The sequence below is a fragment of the Piliocolobus tephrosceles genome, chromosome 7, assembly GCF_002776525.5.
Source record: "Piliocolobus tephrosceles isolate RC106 chromosome 7, ASM277652v3, whole genome shotgun sequence".
NCBI classification, from domain to species: domain Eukaryota; kingdom Metazoa; phylum Chordata; class Mammalia; order Primates; family Cercopithecidae; genus Piliocolobus; species Piliocolobus tephrosceles.
In genome coordinates, this window is record NC_045440.1 from 34,019,009 (window position 1) to 34,035,032 (window position 16,024).

Sequence of the window (16,024 nt, forward strand, 5' to 3'; positions counted from 1 at the left end):
GTTACCTTGGCAAATCTCACAATCTTGCGCCTGTAACTGTAAAATGAGGAAATTGAGCAAGAAGATCGCTAAGTTTCATTTTAGCTTAAAAATGAGATAGATACACACACCTATACATATATATACACACATACACACACAACATAAGCACATTAAAATAGATACACATATATACATGTAAAATATGAACATACATTGCAGCTATGTATTTACCAGCTTCCAGATATATATGCACACACGTTAAACATATATACACATATATATAAAATACATTATATATGAAAATAACACCACTGGCATGTCAGTGACTTCAGATTATGTGTTTTTTAATGAGTTCTGAGGAGAAGTTTATTCTCATTGACACCTAAAATCAGCCATTTGAGTGATGGTTACATAAAGTGACTTGGGCATCTTTTAGATATGAAACAAAAACAAATTGCCCTAACCCAACAACACAAGTTGCTGGCCTCACTTAGGGACTGACTTATCAAATTCAACCTCTTTAGCATTGTACTCCAAACTCCTCATCAAGAAGCCACAACATCCTATGAATTTATGTAGAACATAGGAAATTGATGAACCTTGACTTTGTAATATTTGTGGTTGAAATTATGTACACTGTATAAGACTTAGCAGCACTGATTCATTTGATAGATATTTATTGAGTACCTACTATATTCTGTTTATTGTTCTAGGTACTGGAAATAGGTAAACAAGACCGATGTAGACCCTGTGTATAGGTAATTTGGTCTGTAATGTTAGATAAATGTTTGAACTAGCATGAGAACTAATGAAGCTGAAAAACAATTTGTAAGTCAAGGGTCCTCAATTTACAATTTCCCTTTAAGCATTTTCTAATGAGTCAGGACTGATAGCCTCATATCAGTGAAGTATTTTCTTAGTCGTCACAACAAACACCTCCCAAATCTCAACCCCCACCATCTTCCCTCCCCAAACCTCCCTACCTCCCTCCTGAGCAATTTAAGGAACAACGCTTGACACAGCAGGAAGCCACTGTGACCCTATGGCAAGGCTGGCACTTACAAATAAGATTCCTTTTTTACAACTTTATTGAAGTATACTTGACAGTTAAAAATTGTATATATTTAAGTTGCACAGCTTGATGATTTGATATATGTGCACTTGTGCAATAGTTGCCACATCAAGCTAATTAGCATATCCATCACCTCACATAGCTCCTTTTTTTTTTTTTTTATTTCAGTGCATGTGTGGTGAGAACATTTAAGTCTTGCCCTTTTAGCAAATTTCAAGTATACAGTACAATATTGTTAACAGTAGTCACATTATTTCACATTAGATTTCTAGGACTTCTTTATCTTGCCTAATTAAACTTTATACCCCTTGACCATTATCTCTCCATGTCCTCCATCCCAGCCTTAGCCCTCGGCAACCACCATTCTACTCTGTTTCTATGAATTTGGTATTTTTAAATTTCTCATATAAGTGAGATCAAACAGATTTATCTTTCTGCATCTGGCTTGCTTTACTTAGTATATTCTCCAGGTTCATCTATGTTATTGAAAGTGGCAGGATGTCCTTCTCTTTTAAGAGTGAATAATACTTCATTGTTTGTATATACTATATTTTCTTTATGCATTCATTTGTCAACAGGAATGTAGGTTGTTTTCATATCTTTACTATTGTAAATCACCTGACAATAAACATGGGAAAGTGGATATCTCTTCAATATATTAATTTCATTTTGATAAGATATTTTAAAATGATTTTTAAATATTTGAATATCACTCTTGCCTCAGAGTCAGTGATTATCATGACATTAACCAATATATGATTATCTTAAGCTTGAATTATAGAATCTGGACTTTTTGTTCCATTTTGAATATATATAGTATATATTTCTATTGTGACTGGAAGGTAGGGAATCAAAGCAAAAGAATTCATAGGTTAGAAAAAGGACTTTATTATGCATCTTCCCTTGGAGCAGAGTTGGAGGCATTGCATTTTATCACAAAGGCTAATTACTGATAAAGTCTTATAGATATGGGCTTAAAAGTGTTTGCAGTGGCCCAAGAGCATATTTTACTCTGCATATTCATCACAAAAACTAACACAAATGGAATCAGTAGGAATGGATAGACATCACAGTGTAGTTGGTATCAATCTAGATGTTTCAATGATTGAGCTCAAAAATATGTAAATGCCACCTGTAAGCACGGTCATTATGGATACTTATTTGTCCAGGCCCCTCAGTTTGAAAGAAAAAAGGGGGAGGACTGCATATCCTGAATGCACACTAATTATGTGCTTTGACTAAGGGCAATTCAGGAAGGTCATTGTCATCAGAAGTGACATCCTTGAGCCATCTGTTTTGGTACCCTTCTGACTTCATCTAATTAACATGATGGGATCTTGAACAATGCATAGTTGGAAGATCTCAATAGAACTGTTTCTCGTTTACTAATATGCATCTCAACTCATAGAAGTTGTTATTTAGGTGGGTGTTTTTGCCATTCAGCCATGGAATTCCACTAATTCTCAGATTTCTCTGGGGAAACCAGTGATTTCTCTCACCGACATCACCAATTGGAAAACTCCAGGAGGAATCTCTAAAAACTTCCTATTCTCTGTGCTTGTCCTCCATGAGGATGCTCAGATTGCATTTTAGAAGGGGTAATAGATCTTGTGATGTCTATACAGCCTGGGAAGCTGGGGGGAGTACAGCTGGAGTGAGAAAGCGAGAACTGAACTAACCCAGTACTAAGTGGGATAAATATGGTCTCTGAAGGGTCACTGCTGACCAAGATCTTTAAAAATGAACTGAAAAGAAAAATGCAATAAGGAAACTAAAAAGAGTCCAATCTAGAGATGGGTTATATTTTAATCTCTCTTACTATTTCTGCATTTTTAATCACTGAAATAGTTTTAGGATGTATACAAGAGCTGGAGGTTGTTTTCCTGCATGTTCTACAACCTACATGAACTTTGAACACTTGGAGGAGAACAGAATCCCCACTTGTCATTGTCTCCCTGACATATTCCAGCATAGTGTTGTTGCCAATGCAAAGCAGACCTCATGTTTGTCTAATTATCCTTCACTGCTAATACAAGGCCTATCTGCCAGGCCCTGGGATTTCCTTCAGCCTTGGATAGCATTCAGAGGGCATAACACCGGCTCTTAATTATTTCTAGTTATGGGGGGGAAGAGGGAAAGCGTGAATACATGCAATACACTGATAATCAATAACCTCAATCTCTTTTCTACCAGTCAGCAAATAATCAAGCAAATAGCTCTTAATTTCATTCCCCTCATCTTTTTCTTGCTGTGACTCTGTGGTTGCAGTGTCATACATATAAGCATTTAAATATGATTTACATGTTAGAGACCCATAACTGACAGTGATTTTTAAAGTATAAAATATATCAAATGAACATTTGTGATGTTATTACTTTTTGGAAAAGAATACATTGTGTTTTAGTGACTATAAGTTAGACAAATTGTCGAGAGAGGGAAGCAATCCCTGCAAATGGAGTAATCACCAGAGATTTCAGGAAATAATCAGAAATCCATCAGTGCCATGGAGTCAGGAAATTTTTCTGTGAGAGCCTTGAAGAGAGAAGGGCTTCCCAAGGTGAGGCAACAGCCTGGACTAAAGCTTTGAGTTGACCTTGGAGAGAGTTAATAGATGTGTCAGACTAGTACATGGATTTGTACTGAGGTGCTCCAGAAACCAATACATATCTGGCATGGTGGGACCAGTAATGCAAGACTACAAAGGTAGGCAGAGCAGTTGACCATGACTCGGAGGCAACGTGGAGTCATGGCAGATTCTTTCACGCTAATGCTAGAGAATTATTGCAACAAATAAGGAAATAAGCCAGAGAAGAGAGAGAGAAGGCAGACTATTCCACAGACTTCAGAATCAACTCTTAAATCATTTAAGACTACAAAGAATGTGAAGGGTAAATTCAAATACAAAACAGTTAACACATACCTGTTTGGGGGTGGAAAAGGTTTCAAAGCATATGATTTATGACAAACAAAATAATTAAAGTGGTCTTTGGAGGTAAAAATACGGGATGTGACTAATCTAGTGAAATAAAAGAATGGTAAACATTGACTGTAATGATGTATTTGAATTGCTGCTGAGAAAGGAGTTGCTGCCTCATTGGGTGTTTAGTCTACATTTAAGCAACCCTACTAACTGAATCTTAAAAATGACATAGGCCCTGGTATCGAACATATCTATGCAGTATTCAAAACCATTGGGAGCAGATTTCAAGTAATCACCATCTACAGCTTTTGAGGAGCAGCCCTCTGTCTGCAGCCCTCACTCTATGGTTGGAGATGAACCCTTCTGTCCACATGTGCCATCTCCCCCCGGGGCCTGCTGTCTGTAGTCCCAGAGAGGTGGGCTGCATGCAGCTGACCACATTTGTTCTCTAGTAGAGGCTGGATGTGTAGGGATGATGTTATAAATAGCTGCTAAGAACAATGGATACCATGGAAATGGTTCAGGAGCATGGAATATAAAAAAAGGAGGCAAGAAATTAAAGGAGAAAAAGAAATGAATCATCACCAAAAATAAAAGGTAGATTGTTCTCTTTCTCCATCATATAGATATGTACCTCCCCCCTCATACACACACAGGCAGACACAAAGCAATAGCTGCCTTACAGTACTAAATGACAAAAGCAGATTGCAGAACAATACATAAAAGACAATTCTGCATTTGTATAGGTAAAAATGATAAATCACTGGCAATTTTATATAGTTTCATATCTATAAAATCATAGGGGATAAAGACCTAGGCTTGTATATATAACTTAACAGTGGTTATCCTTTGGTGCTGGAATTATGCTTTCTTCCCTTTGTGATTATCTATCTATCTATATATATATACACACACACATATATATATATATATTATATATAAATATTATTTTGGATGCACAACTAAGTAACTGTGTAAGTATAAAAATGAAATACATAAAAAAATGAAATAAAATGTGGCAATTTAAAACAAAAATGTTTGCATTTTTAACTTATAAATACACAAAAAGATTATAAGACTGAGTTATAATAATTTATCATCAATTTTCAATTTACTCAGAAGGTACCAATCAGTATATGTTAGACCCTGGGAAAACTGCTATGATTTTCTCCTAAACTACAGCTCAGCTTCTATTGGCTCAAAATTGCAACATCTCTCACCTGCAAGATATAGGAGAGACCCTTCTGGGACCATTTATTTACCATAGCCACCTCAAGACCTCTTAGGGAGGCAGAGACTAACTAAAATTGACCACACAGATCCCAGATGTGTTGCCCGAAAGTGATCGTGATCACAAAAACCCAAACCTCAAATAATCAAGATCTCTTGGAGTAGGGCCCAGGTATGAGTATTTGTTTGAAAAGCTCCCTAGGTGATTCTAATATGCAGCCAACACCACTAAGCCAACACTACCACCAAGAACCATGGCTCTAATGGATTAATTTACTAAGGGTCATTTGAACTTGGCCTTTGGAGAGAGGTAAAATTAAAGCAGAGAATGTAGTTGATCAAGGCCAAGTTGTTCCGTGGCCCTGCGCCTTGTGAGAAAATAATTATGCAAACAGAATAAAAGATCATAGAATGGGTACTTCTTGCAAAGTTAGTGAAGTCAGTGGGTAGCCCTCTCTTGTGCTCATTGTAGAACAATCTCAAACAGGTGTTTCTTTTTGGGAAAATGCTCTATGTTAGCAGATTCCTGTCAAGGTACCGTTATTTCACAAAACATAGCAGAATCCAATTTTGATGCTGATGCCAGGGGACTAAAACCCTCTTGGGCACCACAGATTTCCAGTCATTTCCATAGGAGGATACACACTGATGCACAAGACATGCTGGACCCTAGCATAACAAGTCCCAATGTAGAGAAGCGGCCGTTTCAATAATTTTTACTCTGTATAATGTCTTTGGTTGCTGGTCTGCAGATTTACAGTGAGTGAAGGCAAGGGAGCCTGCATTCTGGCCCCTGCCCTAATTTTTAACATATCAGGAAACTGAAGTTTTGATTTGCGTTGGTCTCATAACAGCAGAGGCCAGAATTAGATACAAGTTTTAATGTGCATTCAGGAATCCCCAAAATCCACTAGAATTTCTGATTTGGAGTTGTGACTTCTCCCTTAGCAGCAGCACAAATACGCATTTTTTTTCTTTTTTTTACTGACGATGATCATGATAATCATAACAAGTTGAAATTGTGTCATTAGCTGTCGATTGTTACATTTATTGATGCCAAACGTGCTAGCTCTATGCCAGTTATGCTGAATCATCAGTGGCAACCTTTAATGGGAATTTTTATTCCCATTTTACTGTGAGAATACTGAGGTCACACAGAATGCAGACAACTGAAGGTTTAAATCCAGTTCTGATCCTGGTCTACTAAAGCCACAATGCCAATAAAAGTGGCTGTAGAGCTAGGTGAGAGGGGGAAGTGCCGCACTCATGCCCTGCGTGCTCTTATTGCCTGATTTCTCTGTCTCAAGTCCACGGGCCTGGGTTTTTCAGCCACATTCGTTCGTTCATTCTTTCAGAGCTATACCTGATAGAACTCTACTACTCCCATTTTTTCGTAGCCTGGCTGTATTAGATTTATTTTTCTGGAGCACAGTTATATATCTCACATATTTTTAATGGAGTTTCATTTTGCCACCCAGCGTAATCTTCGTTCCTGTGGTTTAGAAGGAAGAAAATGCTGTTAAGCTCAGTCAGAGTTCTAAACAGATGTTCTACATGTCTCCTTGTGTAGTTGTAGCAATGTATCACTTTCAGACATCTCAGCCTTGGCCTGCCAGCCTCTCTGTGCCCCATGCCAAGTGCTTTCAGATACTATTCAATAAGCAAAAACTGAGGTTAGCTTAAAACTACCAAAGTCATTTTATTCTGATTCTTGAATGCATTAGCATCTGGACTTCGGTAGGGACCACCTGCTCTCAGGAAAATTAGTACCGTCACATCTGTTCAGTAAGGGAAATGCAATTGTTCTCTGTTTTAAGAAACCTGACTATGTAAAAAAAAAATCTGACTATGATCTTATCAACATCAACAAATTATTATCTTTTATAAGGATTTTTCTTTTTAAAGAAAGATTTGCCAGAAATTACTCTTTACCATCTCACTTTGCCTTTCCTTTTTAAAAAAGAGTGGCCCATTTGCAAGAGTGTGATTTACACACACCTTGTGAAAATTACTTCCACAACAAATCAGATGGCAAAACACACTAGAGCTGCATTTATAGCACACTGCATTCACGTGATGCAAGAGCATTCCGTAGAAACCATGTTAAATGCAGGAGTGTGTTAGGGTGAGACAGACTCTATGGAGAACTCAGAATAGAGCTGTGTTGATCTGCCTGGGAAGGGTGATGGTGCAGTCAGTCAGATAATATTTAAGTTCTGAAATGTGTACTGTACCAGATTTGCTTCAGTTAAAAACATAATCCAAAATGACAGTTTCACCCCACGTGACTCGCCTTCGGGCAAACAGAGAAGGGGACTGCGTAGGGTTCCCCTACCATTGCGTGATTCTGTGAACGATTAGCAACAGCCTGGATCCCTGTAGTCAGACAATGCCTCATCTAAACCCTAAGAAAGGACTAATGAGAAGGAGGAAGCACCATGCAGATCTTCTAGAATCTTGGCATAGCCCCTGAAGGGTAGTCACCTTGGGTTCCTGCATTGTGGAGGAGTTGCATGAGCCTGAGATGGACCAGGGCAGGGGGAATGGGGAGAAGAGGGACTGTGGTGTGACATAAAATAAGCCACAGAGGCCCAGTCTCAGGACAGGAGACAATGGATGGGGGACACTGGGGGCATTGAGAAAATTCCTCAGCTGAGTTCTGACTCCTGTGGCCATGCTGAATGCCTTTCTCTTAATCCACCTTATCTGATGGGTGCACTGCTAAATACTGTGATTATAAAATGACAACTTTTCCATCGAGAGAGATGGAACAGATTTTAGCAGATAATGGAGATGCGAAACAAAAAAAAAAGAGTAGTTTTGTAAAAACAAAACTAACATGTTCACCGTGCCACACCCATACCTGATAAGAATGGATAAACAGGCAGAGTTGAGGACTTTTTATCCAGGCTGTGATCACTGCATACCAAGGCAGGATCCCTTTAAATATTTATTCGCTGGTTCATTTTTCTGTCATCTAGAGTGAAACCGCATCCTTTACCTGAGCAGGCTTCTGGCTGTATATAATAGAGCGACAGGCTGAAAGCTCACTGCTCTTCTCATCCTGATAAGAATCTAGTAAACGCAACAGAGAGAAATGCTAGTAAACCCACAACAAAATAAATTTTGAAATGATGAAGTGATAATCATTCTACAATTATTTTTTATATTTCAAAAGAGAAAAAATTTTAAAAAATAGAATGGAAAAGAAAACTATGGACAATGCCATTCCTGTTGTCCGTAAAAATGGAGAAAATGTTTTATTTATAGAGGTAGATATAAAGTGATACAGGAAATATATCTGCTCCATGCAAATTTATTAAATGCAACTTTCTTTTTCTTTCTTTCTTTTAGATAAAAAACCTCTTCATGAAATAAAACCCCAAAGTAAGTTATTTTTCCTCTTGTGAATATAATTTATTTTCACATTTGCTGCCTTGCTGTTGTATTTGTTTAGGAGCTCAGCAGAATTGAAGTTCCTATGAAAGATCCAGGGCTTTCAAGGCCTCTCCTCATTGAGTTCAGAGTCACATATCAGCGGTTTAAATCCGAAAGAAATATGCACACCCCTCTCCTCCCTCCCAGTAAAAGTAAATCTCTCCTCTTGATTCTTTCTGCCTATAAGTCCATTTCTCTGCAAATGTCATCTAGGATTCTTATTTCTGAAGAGATTTATCACATTAAAATTAATAAATATTTGTCAGTACATGCTTTCTTGAGAGCAGCCTTGAGAGAGCAGGCAAAACCCTGACTACAAGTCTCTCCACCTAGCATCTTACCTCCTGTGGAATCCATGGCAGCTGGGCAGATTAGGACCCAGAACTCCATGGTGAAATAATTACGAGCTGAGGACTGGGGTGTTGGTACTGGCTTAGGCTCCTTGTACCCAGGCTTGCTTATGGGAGAGGCCTTTGCATTGTCTTCACTTTATGCTTCCTGTACAGTTGGAGAGAGGAGATGGCTGGAATGGCTAGCAGTATGGCATTTGACCTTATGATCTTTAGTATCACCTGGACACCTTTTAAAATTCCCAGTTTCCAGGCTGTATCAAGGCTATCAGAATTTAAGGTGGAGAGTTTTCAGGACCCAGGAATCTCTATTTTTCAAAACTCCTCAAGTGACTCCAAGGTGCAGGTGGGGCTGAGAACCATGGTCTTAGAAAAATGTTTCTCAAAAGGTAGATCAGAATCCACATGCATCAGAATCTCAGAGTGTGGCCGGAGCTTGTTAAATTAAATATGCACCACCTCAGAACAGAACGAATAAATTTGAATTCCTGGTTGAGGAGCTCCTGAGAATCTATGTGTTAATATGTTCCCCAAGTCATTCTCATACATCAGAAACATGTAAAGGACGCTAGGGAAACGTCAAGATACTGGGGCAACATTAATACAGCTGTCATTAATAGGAGATTAGACAACTGCCTGGCTGGTTTGGTTTGTAAAGCTTGTGAAAGATGTCCCTGTCCAGCATCTCTCATTCTAGTATCAACTGAATGACTTTTGATCTTTTACATCCCAGGGTATTAAAATTCAAAGAGCTTGGAAGAGTTAATAGCTATTATGAGCTAACTTCTTTGAGAGAATTAAGACCCTGTGAGGATAGACAGAAATAGGTACCTTGGGACAGGGGTCACAAGACATGAGGGAAAAATCCAGTAAAGCCATTCTTTTCCTATTTCCTTATGTTGCTTCAGGAAGACTGGAGATACAAAGATATCATTACTTGCAAAGTCTGAGAATTTGGGAAAACAGCAAAAATAAACATTTACACTTATTTCCCTGCTGTCTACTGCCCATTAAAAAAATCATTACTACTTAAGTATTGGTCCTCTGACATCATGCATGTTTGATTTTGAATTTATGGGAAGACTGAGTTTGGGGGCACCTGGCTGTGCATATGTGTGTTCATGTGTATGGGAATTGAGGGAAAGAGAAAGAAACAGATCACTGAATATTTGGCCTGTGCTTGTGTCAGGACCCTCAGGATGACAGGTGGAGTAAATGGACTGTTACTTTCCTCCCGGCCACATGATGCATGCTGTCCACCGATTCTGTTGTATAGTACAAAAAAGATCATAGGTATCCATGGGGTGGCCAATGTGAGAGTTACTTAGAAATGCATGTATGTGTTTTTAAAATTAATTTCATGCTTAGTTTGTGAGTACTGTGCCATTCTAATTTGGTTACATCTGTACTTCCAGCCATAAACCCCACAGAAGCTATTTCCAGTCCTTAGGGACTTCAGAATTAGTTTTTGCTTGGGGTTCTCGCTCCTGAGCACCATGCTTAATTGCTGGATACTGCAATGGAATCGCTTAAACTGTTTTAATTTGTGATTTCTCTAAAAATAAGACCTTAGAGAATCAATGTGATTGCAAAAGGCTCCCAGAGGAATCTGATCAGGGTTCTGTAAGCTGCATGGTTAGGAGTACATTATAGAAATTCAGGCTGCACTTGTTCAGTGAAAGAGAGGCTTAGTGTGAGACTACATGAATCATCACTGATGCAAAATCAAAGTCAATTATGAAGCTAATTGAGAAACAACCTGTGCCTATATATAGCCATACACATGATCTTCCATAAGGCCTGGCAGATAGGAAACATCACTCAGAGCTCTGCACAGAGTGCTCCATGAGCAGACAGGCAGAGGCACAAGCTCAGAGTTGCAGGGAGGTGTAAAAAGAAAGTGGAGTCTTAAGATATCTGTTGGCAAATCATAATGACAAACTGGGGAAAATATGTGCACTGCATAGCTCATGAAAGCACTTATTGTAAATGAGATAATTTAATCAATTACGTTTCCTAATGTACTAAACTGAATGTTTCATTTTCTGCTTCTGCACATCTTAAATTATCTTCAGGTGCTTTATGAGATTTAATCATAGTTAATAGAAACTTCATTACCATCAAATGTGCTTTCAATAAATGTTGTGTAACAATGTCAGGAGGTGCAGTAAAATATGGTAGGTTCTGAATGGCAAACAAGCACCCCCAGAGTCAAACTGAAAAATGGTTGCGTTGAGACAATAAGACTCTTTGGAGTCTTAGAGAATGCCTTTTTCTGAAAGGCTGTGAGCTTCTGAGTAGCAGCTGGTTTGGTAAGTTCACCTGAAGGGGTGAAAAGGATTTAGCTTTTCCCTGGAAGATAACGCCATACTATGCAGTCTCTCTTCATCTCCTTTCCATGCAGTTTTGTACCTAACAGAGATGAGTGCTCAGCACAAACTCAGTTAATAGTTCTAGAGCCAGCTACCTCCAGGATATCTTCAGTTGAATATGTCCTAATAACCTTAATCTCAACTTCCTCAAAGTTGAAATTATCCTTTTCTGTCCCTGTCCTTAATCAAATCCTTTTCCCATCTTCTCTATTTCAGGGAACAGTATACCATCAACTCTGTGTGTAGGGCAGAAACTTGAAGAGCCTCCTAGAGTCCTCTTATTTCCTTCATCTCCCTTTTCCTGCTCAATACCCAACAATTCATCACAATCTGACTATTCTGCCACCTACTAGATCTCAAGTTCATCCGCTGATCTCTATCTTCACTCTGCTCAAACCCATCCCTTCCTTCCTTCAGCAACTTACTGAGTGCTGACCTTGTGCTAGGAGGTGTTCTGGGTGTTGGAGAATCAACACCGAGCAGAACACATACAGTTTCTCCTTCTATCAAGCTCACATGTTAGTGAGGAAAGACAGGAATAAACAAACCAGAAAATGCATAGTGCTGAGTGGTGGTAAGTGTTATGAAGAGAAGCAGAGCAGGGTGGGGGGCACTGACAGGGTTAGAGTGAGTGATGCTTTTTGATGTAAAGTGTTCAGGGGTTTCTATAATCAAGTTATGTAGCCGGACATGGTGATTCACTCCTGTAATCCCAGCATTTTGGAAGGCTTCGACAGGTAGGTCACTTGAGGTGAGGAGTTGGAGACCAGCCTGGTCAACATGATGAAACCTCATCTCTACTCGAAATACAAAATTTAGCCAGGTGTGATGGTGTGCACCTGTAATCCCAACTACTCGGGAAGCTGAGGCAAGAGAATCACTTGAACCCTGGAGGTGGAGGTTGCAGTGAGCTGAGATTGTGCCGCTGCACTCCAGCTTGGGCGATAGAGCAAGACTCTGTCTCAAAAATAAAACAAAACAAAATAAAATAAAAAATGTTTGAGAATAGACCTGAGGGGAGAAAAACAAGGAAACAAACACTCTGGGTAGATGGGGTATGAGCAATCAAGGCAAAGGAAACAGCAGGACACAGATGCTATGAGGTGGGAGTTTGGTTGGAGTCTCTAAGGGCCAGCAAGGAGACCAGGATGTCGGCAACAGAATGAGAAGTGGAGAACAGTAATAGCTAAGGTCAGAGAAGCGAGATGAGGGAAGAAAACTTTGTTTTGTTATAGTTTGAGTTTGTTATAGGCTACTGTAAGGACTTTGACTTTCACTCTGAGGAAGTTGGGAAACCATTCAGGGTTTTTATTCAGAGTGACATGACCTAATATATTCAAGGATAAACTCTTAACTGCTATGTTGAGTGTAAACCTATAGGGAACCAGGGCAGAAGCAAGGAGATCTGTCACAATGACCTATTGTAACAATAATCTGTTACAATACCTAGGCTCTTAATCTAGCTTTAAGATGATTGTGGCTTGAGCCAGCTATGTAGCAAGAGGAATTGCAAAAACGGGTCACATTCTGGATGTCTTTTGACAGCAGAGTCAAGAGGATTTTCTGATGTTTTGGGTGTAGAGTACAAGAGAAAGAAAAACATTATGGATAATTCCAAAATTTTGGCTATGCAACTGGAAGAATGCAGTTGGCCATTACTGGTATGAGGAAAACTTGGCATAGCAAAACTGGAGGGAGAATCAGGAGTTCAGTGTTGTAAATGCTAAGTTTGAGATACCTATTAAATATCTAAATGGAGAGGTTCAGTAGACAGTTGACGTTGGCCAGAGAGTCTAGATGTCAGAGAACTGTGTGGGCTGGTACCATAAATTTGGGGCTTGTCAGTGTCTGGATGATATTTAAAGCCCTTAGGTTGGATGAGATCACTAGATAATGGTTGAAGAGAGAAGAGAAAAGACCTGAGGATGGAACCCTGTTGCACATTAACATTTAGATACAGTGGAGGTCAGGAGTCACTACAAGGAAGAAAGAAAAGTAACAGCCCAACGAGTAAGAGAAAAACCAAATGAAAGGAAAATGGTGTCCAGAAGAAAAGTCTAAAAATTCACGCCATCTTCATTCCCACACCAGGATTTCTAGAGTTGCCTCTTTGTAGCCAGTCTTGTCCTGTATCAGTTTATGTGATCTATCTAAAACAAATCCTGATCACATTACACTCCTGTTTAAGCCTCTTCAGTAGCTCAGTGTTATTCTTAAGAGGAAGTCTAGAGCACTTAACATATATATGATCTGGTCTCAGCTTTCTTTTTTTTTTTTTTTTTTTTTTGACCAGTTTTTCCCCTGCCCCCCGGGCTGAAGTGCAGTGGTGCGATCTTGGCTCACGGCAACCTCTGCCTCCTGGGTTCAAGCGATTCTCCTGCCTTAACCTCCCAAGTAGCTGAGATTACAGGTGCCTGCCACCATGCCTGGCTAATTTTTGTATTTTTAGTAAAGATAGAGTTTCACCATGTTGGCCAGGCCCGTCTCAAACTCCTGACCTCAGGTGATCCACCTGCCGCGACCTCCCAAAGTACTGGGATTACAGGCATGAGCCACCGCGCTGAGCCCCAGCTTCTTTTCTTAATGACCGTTAGGTATTTTCCTTCCTACCCTCTCACCACTGCCGTATTCCTCAGCAAAACAAAGCCGGTCAGTTTGAATGCCTGGTGCCCATCTTGGCCTATAGTTTCCCTTATGTGTTCTATTACTTCTGACTAAGTCTCTTTCCCTTAACCTAACACTTAACCTGCTTAACTTATTCTTCCTTCGGTTTTCAGCTTAGATTTCATGTCTGCAAGGCCTTCACCTTCCCACCCTAAGTTTGAGTTAGTTGCTCTTATAAGTTGCCTCAGTATCAAAATGTCCCCTATTTTTGTTCTGTATTTTCCTTGCCTTTATTCTGGTCTGGATTCTCTATCTGATAGACATAGTCCCTGCCATCTGACATACAGTATAGAGTTTTATTCATCATTACATCTGTTGAATTTACCACAGAGTCTACCATGTAGATATTCAATAAATATTTGTCGTGCTGTGGTTTTCATTCTTCCTGCTAACTTCTCACTGGACCTTTTAGTGTTAAAGTAAAGGAAAATTGGCCATGCCTGTAATACTAGCACTTTGGGAGGCCAGGGTGGGTGGATCACGAGGTCAGGAGTTTGAGACCAACCTGGCCAATATGGTGAAACCCCGTCTCTACTATAAGTACAAAAATTAGCCGGGTGTGGTGGCAGGTGCCTGCCGTCCCAGCTACTCAGGAGGCTGAGGCAGAAGAATCGCTTGAACCCAGGAGGCAGAGGTTACAGTGAGTCAAGATTGCACCACTGTACTCCAGCCTGGATGATAGAGCGAGACTCCATTTCAAAAAGAAAGAGAAAAATCAAGATTTTGCTTCAATATAGTCAATTTTATTCATTCACGTAGAGGACATTTATTGTACAATTGTCATATACAAATAATCTTGGCTTCGTGAAACAAGAAATATATCTTCCCTACAATTTTAATACAAAGCAGAAAGAAGATAAGTGATTTGATAAAAGTAAGGAAACGATTTGTAATAATCACCTACTCTGCGCCAGACACTAGGTTAAAGCCCAAAATGCATGCATCTTGAAATTATTTCCACCAAACAATGGCCTGAATGCATCCTTAAAGTCTGAAAAGTAGGCGTGCTCTTCTCACTGAAGAAAATTCCATTCTGCACCTTTCCCCAAAATGCACTAGGTTCATTCAGAGTGAGATCATGTTGATCCATATTCTTTATGATCTTCACCGGGTACAGAATTCCTCAGAGAATGTGGGGGCTGCACTGGCAACTTGGCATGTCCTTTTAGGCTATGGAGACTTAATTAGGATCTTGAACCCACAAAAGCATCTGTGCCTTTGGTCATACCTTTCAGTTCTCAAAAGATTTCTAGGCTCTCCTAAGCTAGCATTAGGCTACTGGCATTGATGCTGATGCTCTAACCACTCTCTCAAACTGTTTTTTTTTTTTTTTCCCCAATTTTGTCCATTTTTCCTCATCTCCTGCTGATTATTTTCAATTACTTCAATATAGCACTTTCTGAAAATTGCCTGACTTGCTTCATCCTTCAGAATCATTCCTACTGTGAACCAATTCAACCCATATATATGTGCAACATTTGTAATTTTTTTACTAGTTTCTATTTTTTTATGATCTAATGTTTATTCCAGCATAAGTATATGTCTTTTCTTACTACCATTTTCAATGATTTTGCTGACTCTGCTCTTAATGGACATGATGGGATTTTGTTAACTAAATACCTCAGACCTAAGCACAGACACAAGTAAGTGATAAACTATTAATAGTATGTTCTTTAGCACCAGAATAACTTGGGTGCTCATTAAAAATGTGAATTTACAAGCCGAATCTCTCTACCTCTCAGTAACTAAAAATTTGTAGAGTTTATATCTTCAGTTTTCAAAATAAGACATAAAGTGAAGTCATTTTCTCAAGAGCTGGAGTTCAAATTCTGCTCTTTTTGACTCTGTCTTGTTTCAATTTTGTCTCCCCATCTGATGGGCAAAAGCACGGTTCTTTTATAGCTCAAAGATGAAATTACCAGATACAATACAGGACCCTCCATTACATTCAAATTTCAAAGAAACATCAAATAAATGTTTAGGATAAATATGCCCC

General features: G+C 39.2%; 1 protein-coding gene across 2 annotated transcripts in view; it reads left to right on the top strand.

Moving 5' to 3' along the window:
• The window catches only part of UNC5D (unc-5 netrin receptor D), a 580,897-nt gene that overhangs the window by 477,164 nt on the left and 87,709 nt on the right, over positions 1-16,024 (top strand). For both annotated transcript variants that reach the window (XM_023214650.3, XM_023214651.2), the window contains exon 8: positions 8,559-8,591. In XM_023214650.3, coding sequence (XP_023070418.2) covers positions 8,559-8,591 — 33 coding nt within the window. The remainder of the gene's footprint in view (positions 1-8,558; positions 8,592-16,024) is intronic.